Consider the following 20,563-nt stretch of genomic DNA (forward strand, 5'->3'; position numbering starts at 1 on the left):
AGGAGAGTCGATGGGGTATTTTGGATATTGGAGGAAGGGGTGTCAATGGGGTCTATGGGCTATTGGAGGAAGGCGTGTCGATGGGGTATTTTGGATATTGGAGAAAGGGGTGTCGATGGGGGATTTGGGATATTGCAGGAAAGGGTGTCGATGGGGGATTTGGGATATTGCAGGAAAGGGTGTCGATGGGGGATTTGGGATATTGCAGGAAAGGGTGTCGATGGGGTATTTTGGATATTGGAGAAAGGGGTGTCGATGGGGGATTTGGGATATTGGAGGAAAGGGTGTCGATGGGGGATTTGGGATATTGCAGGAAAGGGTGTCGATGGGGGATTTGGGATATTGCAGGAAAGGGTGTCGATGGGGGATTTGGGATATTGGAGGAAGGGGTGTCGATGGGGGATTTGGGATATTGGAGGAAGGGGTGTCGATCGGGGATTTGGGATATTGGAGGAAGGGGTGTCGATCGGGGATTTGGGATATTGGAGGAAGAGGTGTCGATGGGGGTTTTGCGTTATTGGAGGAAGGGGTGTCGATGGGAGATTTGGGATATTGGAGGAAGGAGAGTCGATGGGGTATTTTGGAAATTGGAGGAAGGGGTGTCAATGGGGTCTATGGGCTATTGGAGGAAGGCGTGTCGATGGGGTATTTTGGATATTGGAGAAAGGGGTGTCGATGGGGGATTTGGGATATTGGAGGAAGGGGTGTCGATGGGGGATTTGGGATATTGGAGGAAGGGTTGTCAATTGGGATTTGGGATGTTGGAGGAAGTTGGTGTCGATGGGGGATTTGGGATATTGGAGGAAGGGGTGTCGATGGGGGATTTGCGTTATTGGAGGAAGGGGTGTCGATGGGTGATTTGCGAATTGGAGGAAGGAGTGTCGATTGGGGATTTGGGATATTGGAGGAAGGGTGGCGAGGGGTGATTTGGGATATTGGAGGAAGGAGTGTCAATGGGGGATTTGGGATATTGGAGGAAGGGGTGTCGATGGGGGATTTGGGATATTGGAGGAAGGGGTGTCGAAGGGGGATTTGGGATATTGGAGGAAGGGTGGCGAGGGGGGATTTGGGATATTGGAGGAAGGAGTGTCGATGGGCAAATTTGGATATTGGAGGAAGGGCTGTTGATGTGGGATTTGGGATATTAGAGGAAGGAGTGTCGATGGGAAATTTGGGATATTGGAGGAAGGAGTGTCGATGGGGGATTTGGGATATTGGAAGAAGGAATGTCGATGGGGAATTTGGGATATTGGAGGAAGGAGTGTCTAGGGGGGATTTGGGATATTGGAGGAAGGAGTGTCTAGGGGGGATTTGGGATATTGGAGGAAGGAGTGTCTAGGGGGGATTTGGGATATTGGAGGAAGAGGTGTTGATGGGAGATTTGGGCTATTTGAGGAAGGATTGTCGATGGGGAATTTGGGATATTGGAGGAAGGGGTGTCGATGGGGGATTTGGGCTCTTGGTGGAATTAGAGTCGATGGGGGATTTGGGATATTGGAGGAAGGGGTGTTGATGGGGGAATTTGGGATATTGGAGGAAAGGGTGTCGATGGGGGATTTGGGATATTGGAGGACGGGGTGTCAATGGGGAATTCAGGGTATTGGAAGAAGGGTCGTGGATGAGGCTTTGGGCTATTGGAAAAAGGAGGGTCGGTGGGAGATCTGGGATACTGATGGAATGGGGTGTCGAAGGGGGATTTGGGGTATTGGAGGAAGGGGTATCGATGGGGATTTGGGATATTGCAGGAAAGGGTGTCGATGGGGGATTTGGGATATTGGAGGAAGGGGTGTCGATAGGGGATTTGGGATATTGGAGGAAGGGGTGTCGATGGGGGATTTGCGTTATTGGAGGAAGGGGTGTCGATGGGTGATTTGCGAATTGGAGGAAGGGGTGTCGATTGGGATTTTGGATATTGGAGGAAGGGGTGTCGATGGGGTTTTGGGATATTGGAGGAAGGAGAGTCGATGGGGTATTTTGGATTTTGGAGGAAGGGGTGTCAATGGGGTCTATGGGCTATTGGAGGAAGGAGTGTCGATGGGGTATTTTGGATATTGGAGAAAGGGGTGTCGATGGGGGATTTGGGATATTGGAGGAAGGGTGTCGATGGGGGATTTGGGATATTGGAGGAAGGGGTGTCCATGGGGTATTTTGGATATTGGAAGAAGGGGTGTCGATGCGGGATTTGGGATATTGGAGGAAGTGTTTCAATTGGGATTTTGGATATTGGAGGAAGGGGTGTCAATTCGGATTTTGGAGATTGGAGGAAGGGGTGTTGATGGGGGTGTTGGGATATTGGAGGAAGGCGTGTCGATGGGGGATTTGGGCTATTGGAGGAAGGAGTGTCGATGGGGTATTTGGGATGTTGGAGGAAGGAGTGTCGATGAGGTATTTGGGACATTGGAGGAAGGGATGTCAATTGGGATTTGGGATATTGGAGGAAATGGATGTCGATGGGGGATTTGGGATATTGGAGGAAGGGGTGTCAATTGGGATTTGGGATACTGGAGGAAGGGGTTTCGATGAGGATTTGGGATATTGGAGCAAGGGTGCCGATCATGGATTTGGGATATTGGATGAAGGGGTGTCGACGGGGGATTTATATTGGAGGAAGGGGTGTCGATGGGGGATTTGGGCTCTTGGTGGAATTAGGGTCAATGGGGGATTTGGGATATTGGAGGAAGGGGTGTTGATGGGGCATTTGCGATATTGGATGAAGGTGTCGATGGGGGGATTTGGGATATTGGAGGAAGGGGTGTCCATGGGGTATTTTGGATATTGGAAGAAGGGGTGTCGATGGGGGATTTGGGATATTGGAGGAAGTGTTTCAATTGGGATTTTGGATATTGGAGGAAGGGGTGTCAATTGGGATATTGGAGATTGGAGGAAGGGGTGTTGATGGGGTATTTGGGATGTTGGAGGAAGGAGTGTCGATGAGGTATTTGGGACATTGGAGGAAGGGATGTCAATTGGGATTTGGGATAATGGAGGAAATGGATGTCGATGGGGGATTTGGGATATTGGAGGAAGGGGTGTCAATTGGGATTTGGGATACTGGAGGAAGGGGTGTCGATGAGGATTTGGGATATTGGAGGAAGGGGTGTCGGGGGGGATTTGTATTGGAGGAAGGGGTGTCGATGGGGGATTAGGGCTCTTGGTGGAATTAGGGTCGATGGGAGATTGTGGATATTGGATGAAGAGTGTCGATGGGGGAATTTGGGATATTGGAGGAAGGGGTGTCGATGGGGTATTTGGGATATTGGAGGAAGGAGTGTCGATTAGGTATTTGGGACATTGGAGGAAGGGTTGTCGATTGGGATTTGGGATATTGGAGGAAATGGGTGTCGATTGGGATTTGGGATATTGGAGGAAATGGGTGTCGATGGGGGATTTGGGATATTGGAGGAAGGGTTGTCAATTGGGATTTGGGATACTGGAGGAAGGGTGCCGACGGGGATTTGGGATAATGGATGTCGGGGTGTCGACGGGGGATTTGTATTCGAGGAAGGGGTGTCGATGTGGGATTTGGGCTCTTGGTGGAATTAGGGTCGATGGCGGATTTGGGATATTGGAGGAAGGTATGTCGAGGGGGAATTTGGGATATTGGAGGAAGGGTGTCGATGGGGGAATTTGGGATATTGGAGGAAGGGGTGTCGATGGGGGATTTGGGATATTGGAGGAAACGGTGTCGATGGGGGATTTGTATTGGTGAAAGGAGTGTCGATGGGGTATTTGGGATATTGGAGGAAGGGGTGTCGAGGGGGGATTTGGGATATTGGAGGAAGGGGTGTTGATGGGAAATTTGGGATATTGGAGGAAGGGCTGTTGATGTGGGATTTGGGATATTAGAGGAAGGAGTGTCGATGGGAAATTTGGGATATTGGAGGAAGGAGTGTCGATGGGGGATTTGGGATATTGGCGGAAGGAATGTCTAGGGGGGATTTGGGATATTGGAGGAAAATTTGGGCTATTCGAGGAAGGATTGTCGATGGGGGATTTGGGATACTGGATGAAGGGGTGTCGACGGGGGGTGTGGATTGGAGGAAGGGGTGTCGATGGGGGATTTGGGCTCTTGGTGGAATTAGGGTCGATGGGGGATTTTGGATATTGGAGGAAGGGGTGTCGAGGGGGGATTTGGGATATTGGAGGAAGGGGTGTTGATGGGAAATTTGGGATATTGGAGGAAGGGGTGTCGATGGGGGATTTGGGATAATGGATGTCGGGGTGTCGACGGGGGATTTGTATTCGAGGAAGGGGTGTCGATGGGGGATTTGGGCTCTTGGTGGAATTAGGGTCGATGGGGGATTTTGGATATTGGAGGAAGGTGTGCTAATGGGGCTTTTGGGTTATTGGAGGAAGGAGTGTCGTTGGGAGATCTGGGATACTGATGGAATGGGGTGTCATAGAACATAGAACATAGAACATACAGCACAGAACAGGCCCTTCGGCCCACAATGTTGTGCCGATCCTTTGTCCTCTGTCAAGGACAATTTAATCTATACCCCATCATTCTCCTTTATCCATATACCTATCCAAAAGCCTTTTGAAAGTCCCTAAAGTTTCTGACTCAACAACTTCCCCGGGCAAGGCATTCCATGCCTCGACCACTCTCTGGGTAAAGAACCTTCCCCTGACATCCCCCTTATATCTCCCACCCTTCACCTTAAATTTATGACCCCTTGTAACGCTTTGCTCCACCCGGGGAAAAAGTTTCTGACTGTCTACCCTATCTATTCCCCTGATCATCTTATAAACCTCTATCATGTCACCCCTCATCCTTCTCCTTTCTAATGAGAAGAGGCCTAGAATGTTCAGCCTTTCCTCGTAAGACTTATTCTCCATTCCAGGCAACATCCTGGTAAATCTCCTCTGCACCCTCTCCAAGGCTTCCACATCCTTCCTAAAATGAGGCGACCAGAACTGCACACAGTACTCCAAATGAGGCCTTACCAAGGTCCTGTACAGCTGCATCATCACCTCACGGCTCTTAAATTCAATCCCTCTGCTAATGAACGCTAACACCCCATATGCCTTCTTCACAGCCCTATCCACTTGAGTTGCAACTTTCAATGATCTATGCACATAGACCCCAAGGTCTCTCTGCTCCTCCACATGCCCAAGAACCCTACCGTTAACCCAGTATTTTGCATTCATGTTTGTCCTTCCAAAATGGACGACCTCACACTTTTCAGGGTTAAACTCCATCTGCCACTTTTCAGCCCAACACTGCAATCTATCCAAGTCCCTTTGCAGACGACAATAGCCCTCCTCGGTATCCACAACTCCACCAACCTTTGTATCATCTGCAAATTTACTGACCCACCCTTCGACTTCCTCATCCAAGTCGTTAATAAAAATCACAAACAGGAGAGGACCCAGAACTGATCCCTGCGGCACGCCACTGGTAACTGGGCTCCAGGCTGAGTATTTACCATCTAAGACCACTCTCTGCCTTCTATCAGTTAGCCAATTCTTAATCCAACTGGCCACATTCCCCACTATCCCATGCCTCCTGACTTTCTCCATAAGTCTACCATGGGGGACCTTATCAAATGCCTTACTAAAATCCATGTACACCACATCCACTGGTTTACCCTCATCCACTTGCTTGGTCACCTGCTCAAAGAATTCAATCAGGCTTGTGAGGCAAGACCTACCCCTCACAAAACCGTGCTGACTGTCCCGAATCAAGCAGTGTCTTTCCAGATGCTCAGAAATCCTATCCCTCAGCACCTTTTCCATCAACTTGCCTACCACCGAAGTAAGACTAACTGGCCTGTAATTCCCAGGGTTGTTCCTATTCCCTTTCTTGAACAGGGGCACAACATTTGCCACCCTCCAATCACCTGGTACCACCCCCGTCAGCAGAGAAGATGAAAAGATCATTGCCAGCGGCTCTGCAATTTCATCCCTTGCTTCCCATAACATCCTTGGATATACCCCGTCAGGCCCGGGAGACTTGTCTATCTTCAAGTTATTCAAAAACCCCAACACATCTTCCCTCCTAACGAGCACTTCCTCGAGCTTACCAGTCTGCTTCCCACCGTCCTCTTCAGTAATACACCCCTTCTCATTTGTAAATACCGAAGAGAAGTACTCATTCAAAACCTCACTTATCTCTTCCGGCTCAACACACAGTCTCCCGCTATTGTCCTTGACCGGACCTACGGTCCCCCTAGTCATCCTCATATTTCTGACATACGCGTAAAAGGCCTTGGGGTTTTCTTTTATCCTACCCGCCAAGCATTTTTCATGCCCTCTCTTAGCTCTCCTAATCCCTTTCTTCAGATCCTTCCTGGCCATCTTGTATCCCTCCAGAGCTATGCCTGTGCCCTTTTTCCTCAACTTTATATACGCATCCTTCTTCTTCCTAACAAGACTCTCAACCTCTCTTGTCAACCACGGTTCCCTCACATGACCATCCCTTCCCTGTCTAACAGGGACATGCTTATCAATGGCCCCTACTATCTGCTCCTTGAAAAAGTTCCACATTTCGACCGTGCCCTTCCCTGCCAGCATATGCTCCCAACTTATGCTCCTCAGTTCCTGCCTGACAGCATCATATCTACCCTTCCCCCAATTGTAAACCTTGCCCTGTTGCACATACCTATCCCTCTCCATTACCACAGTGAATGCTACAGAATTGTGATCACTATCTCCAAAGTGCTCGCCCACCAACAGCTCTATCACTTGCCCTGGTTCATTACCTAGTACCAAATCCAATATTGCCTCCCCTCTGGTCGGGCAGTCTACATACTGAGTCAGAAAAGCTTCCTGGACATACTGCACAAACACTACCCCATCCAAACTATTCGATCTAAAGAGTTGCCAATCAATATTTGGGAAGTTGAAATCCCCCATAATTACTACCCTGTGACTTCTGCTCCTTTCCAAAATCTGTTTCCCAATCTGCTCTTCCACCTCCCTGCTGCTATTGGGGGGCCTATAGAAAACTCCCATCAAGGTGACTGCTCCTTTCCTGTTCCTGACCTCAACCCACAGTGCCTCAGTCGGCAGATCCTCCTCGAAAATTCTTTCAGCAGTTGTTACACTATTTCTAACTAACAATGCCACCCCCCCACCTCTTTTACCACCATTCCTAATCTTATGAAAACATCTATAACCAGGTACCTCCAAAAACCATTCCTCCCCCTCACCTATCCACGTTTCAGTGATGGCCACAACATCGTAGTCCCAAGTGCCCATCCACGCCTTCAATTCACTCACCTTATTCCTGATGCTTCTTGCGTTGAAGTACACGCACTTTAACCCTTCTCCGTGCCCATCTGTCCTCTGTGACAGTGCTACCTTCCCCAATACCTCACTACACTCTTTGTCTTTCTGAGTGGACCCACTGGTCCCTGGATTACAAATCCGGTTCCCATCCCCCTCCCAAACTAGTTTAAACCCTCCCGAACAGTACTAGCAAACCTCCCTCCCAGGATATTGGTGCCCCTCTGGTTCAGATGCAGCCCGTCCTGTTTGAACAGGTCCCATCTTCCCCAGAATGCAGTCCAATTATCCAAGAACTGGAAGCCCTCCCTCCTACACCATTCCTGCAGCCACGTGTTCAGCTGTGCTCTCTCCCTATTCCTAGCCTCACTATCACGTGGCGCCGGCAACAAACCAGAGATAACAACTCTGTCCGTCCGAGCTTTCAGCTTCCAGCCTAACTCCCTAAACTCACTTCTAACATCTGTGCCACCCTTCCTTCCTACGTCGTTGGTGCCAATGTGCACCACGACCTCTGGCTGCTCCCCCTCCCCTTTAAGGATCCTGAAGACGCGATCACAAACATCACGGACCCTGGCACCAGGGAGGCAACAAACCATCCGTGCGTCTCGCCTGCGCCCACAGAACCGCCTGTCCGTACTCCTCACCATCGAGTCCCCGATGACTAGTGCTCTCCCATTCTCCCTCCTTCCCTTCTGAGCCACAGTGCAGGACCCCGTGCCAGAGGCCCGGTCACTGCAGCCTGCCCCCGATAGGCCGTCCCCCCCAACAGTATCTAAAACTGTATACTTGTTGTTGAGGGGAACGACCACAGGAGATCCCTGCACTGACCTCTTCCCACCTCTAACTGTTACCCAGCTGCCTTTGATTTGTGGAGTAACGACCTCCGTGTAGCTTCTATCTATCAACCCCTCAGCTTCCCGAATGATCCTCAGTTCATCCAGCTCCAGCTCCAATTCCCTAACACGGTCTGATAGGAGCTGGAGACGGATGCACTTCCAGCAGGTGAAGTCGGCAGGGCCACCGGAGGTTCCCCTCACCTCGAACATTCTGCAGGAGGAGCAATACACTACACTGGCTGCCATTTCTTTTATTCAATTACCCCTTAGTTAAGTACAACTATAGATATTAACAAAAACAGTAAATAGCTTACCTGCTCAGTCCTTTTTGGTTAGAGGAGGAGGGTAAAAAGGGTCTTATTATTAGGTTAGAGGAGGAGGATGGGTGGGAGACACTACATGTGTAGTGGCTCGGATTTACTCAGCTCCGCACCTTTAAGGAAAATACCTACCCAGGAGTCCTCGCTGCCGACCAGCTTCCGGTTCCTCCGGTGCCAAAAGAAACTCAAAGACAAGGAAAACAGTAAGTAAAACAGTAAGTACTTACTTTTAAAACACAGCTCCTGATGCCTTCACTCACCCACCGAAGAGTCGCTACCTTCTCCTGCTGCTCCGCCGGGAAATGAGGCCGAGTCCACGGAGCTCCGCACCTTTAAGGAAAATACCTACCCAGGAGTCCTCGCTGCCGACCAGCTTCCGGTTCCTCCGGTGCCAAAAGAAACTCAAAGACAAGGAAAACAGTAAGTAAAACAGTAAGTACTTACTTTTAAAACACAGCTCCTGATGCCTTCACTCACCCACCGAAGAGTCGCTACCTTCTCCTGCTGCTCCGCCGGGAAATGAGCCGGGAATGGGGTGTCGAAGGGGGATTTGGGGTATTGGAGGAAGGGGTGTCAATGGGGGATTTGGAGGAAGGGGTGTCAATGGGGGATTTGGGATATTGCAGGAAGGGGTTTCGATGGGCGTTTTGGGATATTGGAGGTAGGGGTGTCAATGGTGGATTTGGGATATTGGAGATAGGGGTGTCAATGGTGGATTTGGGATATTGGAGGAAGGGCTGTAGATGGGGGATTTGGCATATTGGAGGACAGGGTGTCGAAAGGGGATTTGGGATATTGCAGGAAGGGGTGTCGATGGGCGTTTTGGGATATTGGAGATAGGGGTGTCAATGGGGGATTTGGGATATTGGAGGAAGTGTTGTCAATTGGGATTTTGGATATTGGAGGAAGGGGTGTTGATGGGGGAATTTGGGATATTGGAGGAAGGGGTGTTGATGGGGGTGTTGGGATATTGGAGTAAGGAGTGTCCGGTGCCAAAAGAAACTCAAAGACAAGGAAAACAGTAAGTAAAACAGTAAGTACTTACTTTTAAAACACAGCTCCTGATGCCTTCACTCACCCACCGAAGAGTCGCTACCTTCTCCTGCTGCTCCGCCGGGAAATGAGGCCGAGTCCACGGAGCTCCGCACCTTTAAGGAAAATACCTACCCAGGAGTCCTCGCTGCCGACCAGCTTCCGGTTCCTCCGGTGCCAAAAGAAACTCAAAGACAAGGAAAACAGTAAGTAAAACAGTAAGTACTTACTTTTAAAACACAGCTCCTGATGCCTTCACTCACCCACCGAAGAGTCGCTACCTTCTCCTGCTGCTCCGCCGGGAAATGAGCCGGGAATGGGGTGTCGAAGGGGGATTTGGGGTATTGGAGGAAGGGGTGTCAATGGGGGATTTGGAGGAAGGGGTGTCAATGGGGGATTTGGGATATTGCAGGAAGGGGTTTCGATGGGCGTTTTGGGATATTGGAGGTAGGGGTGTCAATGGTGGATTTGGGATATTGGAGATAGGGGTGTCAATGGTGGATTTGGGATATTGGAGGAAGGGCTGTAGATGGGGGATTTGGCATATTGGAGGACAGGGTGTCGAAAGGGGATTTGGGATATTGCAGGAAGGGGTGTCGATGGGCGTTTTGGGATATTGGAGATAGGGGTGTCAATGGGGGATTTGGGATATTGGAGGAAGTGTTGTCAATTGGGATTTTGGATATTGGAGGAAGGGGTGTTGATGGGGGAATTTGGGATATTGGAGGAAGGGGTGTTGATGGGGGTGTTGGGATATTGGAGTAAGGAGTGTCGATGGGGTATTTGGGATATTGGAGGAAGGGTGTCGATGGGGGAATTTGGGATATTGGAGGAAGGGGTGTCGATGGGATATTTGGGTTATTGGAGAAAGGGGTTTCGTTTGGAGATTTGGGATATTGGAGGAAGTGTTGTCAATTGGGATTTTGGATATTGGAGGAAGGGGTGTTGATGGGGGTGTTGGGATATTGGAGTAAGGAGTGTCGATGGGGGAATTTGGGATATTGGAGGAAGGGGTGTCGATGGGGGATTTGGGATATTGGAGGACGGGGTGTGAATGGGGAGTTCGCGGTATTGGAAGAAGGGTCGTGGATGAGGCTTTGGGCTATTGGAGGAAGGGGTGTCGATGGGAGATTTGGGATATTGGAGGAATGGGGTGTCGATTGGGGATTTGGGATATTGGAGGAAGGGGTGTCAATGGGGAATTCGGGGTATTGGAAGAAGGAGTGTGGATGAGGCTTTGGGCTATTGGAGGAAGGGGTGTCGATGGGAGATTTGGGATATTGGAGGAATGGGCGTCGATGGGAGATTTGGGATATTGGAGGAATGGGGTGTCGATTGGGGATTTGGGATATTGGAGGAAGGGGTGTCGATGAGGGATTTGTATTGGAGCTAGGGGTGTTGATGGGGAATTTGGGCTTTTGGAGTAAGGAGTGTCGAAGGGGGGTTTGGAATGTTGGAGGAAGGGGTGTCGAGGGGGTATTTGGGTATTGGAGGAAGGGGTGTTGATGGGGGAATTTGGGATATTGGAGGAAAGGGTGTCGATGGGGGATTTGGGATATTGGAGGACGGGGTGTCAATGGGGAGTTCAGGGTATTGGAAGAAGGGTCGTGGATGAGGCTTTGGGCTATTGGAAAAAGGAGGGTCGGTGGGAGATCTGGGATACTGATGGAATGGGGTGTCGAAGGGGGATTTGGGGTATTGGAGGAAGGGGTATCGATGGGGATTTGGGATATTGCAGGAAAGGGTGTCGATGGGGGATTTGGGATATTGGAGGAAGGGGTGTCGATAGGGGATTTGGGATATTGGAGGAAGGGGTGTCGATGGGGGATTTGCGTTATTGGAGGAAGGGGTGTCGATGGGTGATTTGCGAATTGGAGGAAGGGGTGTCGATTGGGATTTTGGATATTGGAGGAAGGGGTGTCGATGGGGTTTTGGGATATTGGAGGAAGGAGAGTCGATGGGGTATTTTGGATTTTGGAGGAAGGGGTGTCAATGGGGTCTATGGGCTATTGGAGGAAGGAGTGTCGATGGGGTATTTTGGATATTGGAGAAAGGGGTGTCGATGGGGGATTTGGGATATTGGAGGAAGGGGTGTCGATGGGGGATTTGGGATATTGGAGGAAGGGGTGTCCATGGGGTATTTTGGATATTGGAAGAAGGGGTGTCGATGCGGGATTTGGGATATTGGAGGAAGTGTTTCAATTGGGATTTTGGATATTGGAGGAAGGGGTGTCAATTCGGATTTTGGAGATTGGAGGAAGGGGTGTTGATGGGGGTGTTGGGATATTGGAGGAAGGCGTGTCGATGGGGGATTTGGGCTATTGGAGGAAGGAGTGTCGATGGGGTATTTGGGATGTTGGAGGAAGGAGTGTCGATGAGGTATTTGGGACATTGGAGGAAGGGATGTCAATTGGGATTTGGGATATTGGAGGAAATGGATGTCGATGGGGGATTTGGGATATTGGAGGAAGGGGTGTCAATTGGGATTTGGGATACTGGAGGAAGGGGTTTCGATGAGGATTTGGGATATTGGAGCAAGGGTGCCGATCATGGATTTGGGATATTGGATGAAGGGGTGTCGACGGGGGATTTATATTGGAGGAAGGGGTGTCGATGGGGGATTTGGGCTCTTGGTGGAATTAGGGTCAATGGGGGATTTGGGATATTGGAGGAAGGGGTGTTGATGGGGCATTTGCGATATTGGATGAAGGTGTCGATGGGGGGATTTGGGATATTGGAGGAAGGGGTGTCCATGGGGTATTTTGGATATTGGAAGAAGGGGTGTCGATGGGGGATTTGGGATATTGGAGGAAGTGTTTCAATTGGGATTTTGGATATTGGAGGAAGGGGTGTCAATTGGGATATTGGAGATTGGAGGAAGGGGTGTTGATGGGGTATTTGGGATGTTGGAGGAAGGAGTGTCGATGAGGTATTTGGGACATTGGAGGAAGGGATGTCAATTGGGATTTGGGATAATGGAGGAAATGGATGTCGATGGGGGATTTGGGATATTGGAGGAAGGGGTGTCAATTGGGATTTGGGATACTGGAGGAAGGGGTGTCGATGAGGATTTGGGATATTGGAGGAAGGGGTGTCGGGGGGGATTTGTATTGGAGGAAGGGGTGTCGATGGGGGATTAGGGCTCTTGGTGGAATTAGGGTCGATGGGAGATTGTGGGTATTGGATGAAGTGTGTCGATGGGGGAATTTGGGATATTGGAGGAAGGGGTGTCGATGGGGTATTTGGGATATTGGAGGAAGGAGTGTCGATTAGGTATTTGGGACACTGGAGGAAGGGTTGTCGATTGGGATTTGGGATATTGGAGGAAATGGGTGTCGATTGGGATTTGGGATATTGGAGGAAATGGGTGTCGATGGGGGATTTGGGATATTGGAGGAAGGGTTGTCAATTGGGATTTGGGATACTGGAGGAAGGGTGCCGACGGGGATTTGGGATAATGGATGTCGGGGTGTCGACGGGGGATTTGTATTCGAGGAAGGGGTGTCGATGTGGGATTTGGGCTCTTGGTGGAATTAGGGTCGATGGCGGATTTGGGATATTGGAGGAAGGTATGTCGAGGGGGAATTTGGGATATTGGAGGAAGGGTGTCGATGGGGGAATTTGGGATATTGGAGGAAGGGGTGTCGATGGGGGATTTGGGATATTGGAGGAAACGGTGTCGATGGGGGATTTGTATTGGTGAAAGGAGTGTCGATGGGGTATTTGGGATATTGGAGGAAGGGGTGTCGAGGGGGGATTTGGGATATTGGAGGAAGGGGTGTTGATGGGAAATTTGGGATATTGGAGGAAGGGCTGTTGATGTGGGATTTGGGATATTAGAGGAAGGAGTGTCGATGGGAAATTTGGGATATTGGAGGAAGGAGTGTCGATGGGGGATTTGGGATATTGGCGGAAGGAATGTCTAGGGGGGATTTGGGATATTGGAGGAAAATTTGGACTATTCGAGGAAGGATTGTCGATGGGGGATTTGGGATACTGGATGAAGGGGTGTCGACGGGGGGTGTGGATTGGAGGAAGGGGTGTCGATGGGGGATTTGGGCTCTTGGTGGAATTAGGGTCGATGGGGGATTTTGGATATTGGAGGAAGGTGTGCTAATGGGGCTTTTGGGTTATTGGAGGAAGGAGTGTCGTTGGGAGATCTGGGATACTGATGGAATGGGGTGTCGAAGGGGGATTTGGGGTATTGGAGGAAGGGGTGCCAATGGGGGATTTGGGATATTGCAGGAAGGGGTGTCGATGGGCGTTTTGGGATATTGGAGATAGGGGTGTCAATGGTGGATTTGGGATATTGGAGATAGGGGTGTTGATGGGGGTGTTGGGATATTGGAGTAAGGAGTGTCGATGGGGTATTTGGGATATTGGAGGAAGGGTGTCGATGGGGGAATTTGGGATATTGGAGGAAGGGGTGTTGATGGGGGTGTTGGGATATTGGAGTAAGGAGTGTTGATGGGGTATCTGGGATATTGGAGGAAGGGTGTCGATGGGGGAATTTGGGATATTGGAGGAAGGGGTGTCGATGGGATATTTGGGTTATTGGAGAAAGGGGTTTCGTTTGGAGATTTGGGATATTGGAGGAAGTGTTGTCAATTGGGATTTTGGATATTGGAGGAAGGGGTGTTGATGGGGGTGTTGGGATATTGGAGTAAGGAGTGTCGATGGGGGAATTTGGGATATTGGAGGAAGGGGTGTCGATGGGGGATTTGGGATATTGGAGGACGGGGTGTGAATGGGGAGTTCGCGGTATTGGAAGAAGGGTCGTGGATGAGGCTTTGGGATATTGGAGGAAGGGGTGTCGATGGGGGATTTGGGATATTGGAGGACGGGGTGTGAATGGGGAGTTCGCGGTATTGGAAGAAGGGTCGTGGATGAGGCTTTGGGCTATTGGAGGAAGGGGTGTCGATGGGAGATTTGGGATATTGGAGGAATGGGGTGTCGATTGGGGATTTGGGATATTGGAGGAAGGGGTGTCAATGGGGAATTCGGGGTATTGGAAGAAGGAGTGTGGATGAGGCTTTGGGCTATTGGAGGAAGGGGTGTCGATGGGAGATTTGGGATATTGGAGGAATGGGCGTCGATGGGAGATTTGGGATATTGGAGGAATGGGGTGTCGATTGGGGATTTGGCATATTGGAGGAAGGGGCGTCGATGAGGGATTTGTATTGGAGCTAGGGGTGTTGATGGGGAATTTGGGCTTTTGGAGTAAGGAGTGTCGAAGGGGGGTTTGGAATGTTGGAGGAAGGGGTGTCGAGGGGGTATTTGGGTATTGGAGGAAGGGGTGGCGATGGGGGATTTGGGCTATTGAAGGAGGGAGCGTCGATGGGTATTTGGAATATTGGAGGAATGGGTGTTGAAGGGGGATTTGGGGTATTGGAGGTAGGGGTGTTGGGATATTGGAGGAAGGGATGTCGTTGGGGGGTTTTGGGATATTGGAGGAAGGGATGTCGATGGGGATTTGTGAATTGGAGGAAGGGGTGTCAATGGGTGTTATTGGGATATTGGAGAAAGGGGTGTCGATAGGGTATTTGGGATATTGGATGAAGGGGTGTCGATATGGGTTTTGGTATAGTGTAGGAAGGGGTTTCGATCGGGGTGTTGGGCTATCGGAGGAAGTTGATCAACTTTGCTTCCAATTTCCACCCTTCTCTCACCTTTACATGGTCCATCTCTGACACTTCCCTTCCCTTCCTCGACTTCTCTGTCTCCATCTCTGGGGATAGGTTGTCTACCAATATCCATTATAAGCCTACCGACTCCCACAGCTACCTCGACTACACTTCTTCATACCCTACCTCCTGTAAGAACTCCATTCCATTCTCCCAGTTTCTCTGTCTCCGACGCATCTGCTTTGATGATGCTACCTTCCATGACGGCGCTTCTGATATGACCTCCTTTTCCTCAACCGAGGATTTCCCCCCACTGTGGTTGACGGGGCCCTCAACCGTGTCCGACCCATTCCCCGCACCTCCACACTCACCCCTTCCCCTCCCTCCCAGAACCGTGACAGGGTTCCCCTTGTCCTCACTTTTCATCCCACCAGCCTCCATATCCAAAGGATCATCCTCCGCCATTTTCGCCACCTCCAGCGTGATGCCACTACCAAACGCATCTTCCCCTCCCTTCCCCTGTCAGCATTCCGAAGGGATCGTTCCCTCCGCGACACCCTGGTCCACTCCTCCATTACCCCCACCACCTCGTCCCCGTCCCAGGGCACCTTCCCCTGCAATCGCAGGAGGTGTAATACCTGCCCATTTACCTCCTCTCTCCTCACTATCCCAGGCCCCAAACACTCCTTTCAGGTGAAGCAGCGATTTACTTGTACTTCTTTCAATGTAGTATACTGTATTCGCTGCTCACAGTGTGGTCTCCTCTACATTGGGGAGACCAAGCGCAGACTGGGTGACCGCTTTGCGGAACATCTCCGCTCAGTCCGCAAGCAGGACCCTGAGCTTCCGGTTGCTTGCCATTTCAACACTCCCCCCTGCTCTCATGCTCACATCTCTGTCCTGGGATTGCTGCAGTGTTCCAGTGAACATCAACGCAAGCTCGAGGAACAGCATCTCATCTACCAATTAGGCACACTACAGCCTGCCAGACTGAACATTGAGTTCAATAATTTCAGAGCATGACAGCCCCCCATTTTACTTTCATTTTTAGTTATTTTTTCTTCCTTTTTTTACATTCTTTTTTACATTTTTTACCATCTTTTTTTTGCATTTATTTCATTTCATCTTAGTTGGTTCAGTTTGCTTACCCACTGTTTTTCTTCAGGTTTGCACTTGCTGCTGTTCAATATTCAGTGTATTTACACCTAATCTGTACTCATGCTTTGTCTTTCAACACACCATTAACATATTGTTTGCCTTTGTTCCATGACCTTTTGGTCAGCGATGTGGCCTTGTCCAATCTACACCTTCTCCTTTGTTATCTCTTGCCCCACCCCCACCTCACTTGCTTATAATCTGTGACTTTTCTAATATTTGTCAGTTCCGAAGAAGGGTCACTGACCCGAAACGTTAACTCTGCTTCTCTTTCCACAGATGCTGCCAGACCTGCTGAGTCATTCCAGCATTTCTTGTTTTTATTTCAGATTTCCAGCATCCGCAGTATTTTGCTTCTCTTTTGTTCTCTCTTGCACACCCCCCCCCCCCCACCACTCCACCCCCACCCTGCTTTACTTGCTTATAACCTTTTACATTTCTAATATTTGTAAGTTCTCAATACGGGTCACTGACCCGAAACGTTAACTCTGCTTCTATCTCCACAGATGCTGCCAGACCTGTTGAGTATTTCCAGCATTTCTTGTTTTTATTTCACATTTCCAGCATCTGCAGTATTTTGCTTTTATATTACCATATTTTAGGTGGCAGTTAGGCCATGTCATTGATCTGAAACTACTGGTTTTAAGAACTGCTTGAGAATTGGCGTCCAGTCTCCCTCCTCAGCACGGATTACAAATCTTAGCCTGGGCTATGTCTACCCGCCTGGGCTCCTTGCTGGCACACATGTTGCTTTCCCGGGCCGGTCCATCCAGGACAACATCCACCTGATCCGGGACCTGATCCATCTTTCCCAGAGGACTGGTCTGTCAGTTCCTTTCTCTCTCTCGATCAGGAGCTGGTGTTCGATAGGGTGCTTCACGAATACCTTTTCGGGACTCTGCGCGCTTTCGGACCCGGATGGCATTTTGAGGCCCGGTTCTGAATTTAGTACGCCGCCGCAGAGCGTCTGGTCAAAGATAGGGCGGCACAGTGGCGCAGTGGTTAGCACTGCAGCCTCACAGCTCCAGGGACCCGGGTTCGATTCTGGGTACTGTCTGTGTGGAGTTTGCAAGTTCTCCCTGTGTCTGCGTGGGTTTTCTCCGGGTGCTCCGGTTTCCTCCCACAAGCCAAAAGACTTGCAGGTTGGTAGGTAAATTGGCCATTATAAATTGTCACTAGTATAGGTAGGTGGTAGGGAAATATAGGGACAGATGGGGATGTGGTAGGAATATGGGATTAGTGTAAGATGAGTATAAATGGGTGGTTGATGGTCGGCACAGACTCGGTGGGCCGAAGGGCCTGTTTCTGTTTCAGTGCTGTATCTCTAATACAGATCTAATAATGGGTCCTCGATGGCGTCCCTACGCTCTGGGAGAGGAATGTGTCAGGGATGCCCCATGTCCGGCCAATTGTATACCAGCTGCGTGGAGCCCTTCCTGTGCCTGCTTCGCAGGAGGTTGACTCCGCGTGAGCCGGCCATGTGGGTCGTCCTCTCGGATTACGCCGACAACGTGCTCCTCTCAGTCACAAATCTCATTGACTTGTGGAGGATACACGACTGCCAGCAGACCTCCGCAAGGATCAATTGGTAAAAATGTTCCGGACTCCTGGTGGGTCAGTGGCGGGTGGACTCCCTGCCGGAAGAGTTGACACCTTTTGCGTGGAGCACCATGCACCTCCTCTATCTGGCAGTTCACCTTAGCCGCACTGAGGAAGCCTGGCCGGCAAACTGGCAGGAATTGGAGGCCAAAAACACCACTCGGCTGGGGCGCTGGACAGGACTGCTCCGAGTGCTTTCCGAGCGCTGGTCATAAACCAACTGGTGGCCTCCATGTTGTGGTACCGGTTGGTCACTTTGGCCCCGCCCCCTGAATTTGTCACCAAGATCCAAAAGAAACTCATCGATTTCTTCTGGGGCAAGAGGAAACACTTGGTCTCTGTCGCGGTTTTGAGTCTCCCGAACGCGGAGGGTGGCCAGTCGCTGGTGTGCGTCCGCACCCAGGCTGCGACTCCCGGCTTCGGACCCTGCAGAGATACCTATACGTCGAGCGTCCTCCCAGATGGTGTGCACTGGCGACGTATTTTTTCCGCCAGTGTCACTGCCTTCAAGACGACACGCAGCTCCTGGCGGGGACGGTCCGGCGGGCGGAGGAGTAGCCGAAACCCCCGGGACGCCCCTCACTGCGGGTGGCGAGGGGGCTCGGAAGAGCAGAGCACTCCCGGCCGATCTGAGCCCCGCTCGGACGGAACTGCTCATCGGACCCAGACCCCGAAACCCTCCTCGGGAGCCGGTCCCGCACAACCCGAGCGGCCTCTCGGAAATGCCCTCCGTGCCATTCCAATCGGCGCGGAGGGGTTTCCTGTACGGGCTTCTCCTGCACACTCTCCACTTCCTCGCCCTCGTCAGCCGGCCGGACACGCCCTGGCGGTCCGCGTTGCCATCTGGCGGCGAGGGGAAACCCCGATGGAGGTCTCTCTACGCGGGAGTCTTCCCCCTTTACATTGGGGACCTGGAGTGGAGGGCGCTGCACAGAGCAGGCCCGTGCAATAGACTTTTAAGTCTGCGGCCTGGTTCCATGTTCCATGTTTATACGGAGTGTGCGAGGTTGCAGCCCCTCTTTGAGTATTTTGAAGGGGCTGCTCCTCACGTTCCGGCTGCACTGCATCCCCACGCTCCTGATCTTTGGGCACCCGGTGAGGAGGGGCGTGGGTCGGGAGGAGGATTTCCTCGTCAGTCTGCTCCTGGGCCTGGCCAAGGTGGCAATTCACAGGTCCAGGTTGCGGGCTGTCGGGGGGTCCGTCCTCTCTGATTGCCTGCCCCGAGGTTACGTTCACGCCCGGGTGTCCCTGGAGAAGGAACATGTGGTGTCCGCCGGTACGTCGAAGCCTTCCGCAACCGGTGGGCACCGCAGGGACTGGAGTGCATCATGGACACCGAGAATGGCATTTTAATTTGAGTTTGTTTAAATTATCGATTTTTTTCAATGAAGTTATTTTTATAAAATGTATATAAAGGGGGACTTTGGTATGAAAGGCCCCCTCGACATCAAAAAAGGGGGTTAGATGCAGAGTTACACTCCCTCTGCACTGTCCCCAAAAAACACTCCCAGGAAACAGCGTGCATTTATAAAGCAACTTTCACCTGGTTACAAACATCCCAAGGTGCCTCACAGGAGTGTAAATCGGACAAAATTTGACCCTGGGCCTTAACAGTAGATATTAGGGACAGACAACTAAAAGCTCGGTCCGAGAGGTCAGTTTTAAGCAGCGTCTTAAAGGAGGAGAGAGATAGGTGGAGAGGTTTAGGGAGAGAATTCCAGAGCTTAGGGCCCAGGCAGCTGAAGGCATGGCTGCCAATGGTGGAGCGATGAAAATCAGGGGATGCATGAGAGGTCAAAATTGTCCAAGTCTCCAAGATCTCTGTGTTCCTCAGTACTGACCCTGTCTGGAGTGGGAGCACGAACCCTCGATTTTCTGACTGTTTGGCTGCTGATCACTCTCAGAGCAGAATTAAAATCAGGCTCCATTCTCATTCATGGGCCAGGGTCGCACATGCACCCCTCTAACTGAGACAAGCCCCAAACCCAAGGCGTTTACCATGAGGGAGGGCACCCCCCTATGCAGTAACTGCACTGGGATATGAAATGTGGTTAATGTAAGTTACACCACGCCCCCTGGCCTTGGACTGTAAATCCCAGCTCCCTGCTCTCTCTGCCTCCCTCTGACATACACGATGCCATTTACAGCGTCGTACCTTTGTTATAACATCCCATGACTCCATTCTTTATGCCACACTTTTCATCAGTCGTGCAGGAGATCTCTTCACAAACCAACCCGACCGCAGAACACATGCATCTTTCCTTGCAGTCCTTCTGAATCACCACATCATCAAGCTGTGGAGGGAACAAACAGGAGACTGTTAGCATGAGGAAGGTATCCCCAGAATGTGGTCAGTATTGAGAGGATATCCCCAGGAGTGTGTCAGTATCAGGAGGGTATCCCCAGGAGTGTGTCAGTATTGAGAGGATATCCCCAGGAGTGAGTCAGTATTGAGAGGATATCCCCAGGAGTGTGTCAGTATCAGGAGGATATCCCCTGGAGTGTGTCAGTATTGAGAGGATGTCCCCAGGAGTGTGTCAGTATTGAGAGACTATTCCCAGGAGTGTGTCAGTATTGGGAGGATATCCCCAGGAGTGTGTCAGTACGGACAGGCTATCCCCAGGAGTGTGTCAGTACGGACAGGCTATCCCCAGGAGTGTGTCAGTATTGAGAGGGTATTCCCAGGTGTATGTCCTTATTGAGAGGATATCCCCAGGAGTATGTCATTGTGGACAGAGTATCGCCAGGAGTGTGTCAGTATAGG

At 50.8% G+C, this 20,563-nt stretch overlaps 1 protein-coding gene across 9 annotated transcripts in view; it reads right to left on the minus strand.

Annotated features, from left to right (window-relative positions):
- LOC137352797 (complement C1q-like protein 3) overlaps positions 1-20,563 on the minus strand; it is a 241,811-nt gene that overhangs the window by 40,063 nt on the left and 181,185 nt on the right. For 5 of the 9 annotated variants that reach the window (XR_010969789.1, XM_068018632.1, XM_068018631.1 and 2 more), the window contains one exon: positions 16,635-20,093. Coding sequence is in view for 2 of the 9 variants with exons in the window: in XM_068018629.1 (XP_067874730.1) it covers positions 17,894-18,457 (564 nt within the window). In the remaining 7 variants the exon portion in view is untranslated. Of the gene's footprint in view, positions 1-16,634; positions 20,094-20,563 lie in introns of those variants that run through there. The other 4 variants (XR_010969787.1, XR_010969788.1, XR_010969785.1 and 1 more) reach the window with 1 other exon arrangement.

The sequence above is a fragment of the Heterodontus francisci genome, chromosome 39 (genome assembly GCF_036365525.1).
Source record: "Heterodontus francisci isolate sHetFra1 chromosome 39, sHetFra1.hap1, whole genome shotgun sequence".
NCBI lineage: Eukaryota > Metazoa > Chordata > Chondrichthyes > Heterodontiformes > Heterodontidae > Heterodontus > Heterodontus francisci.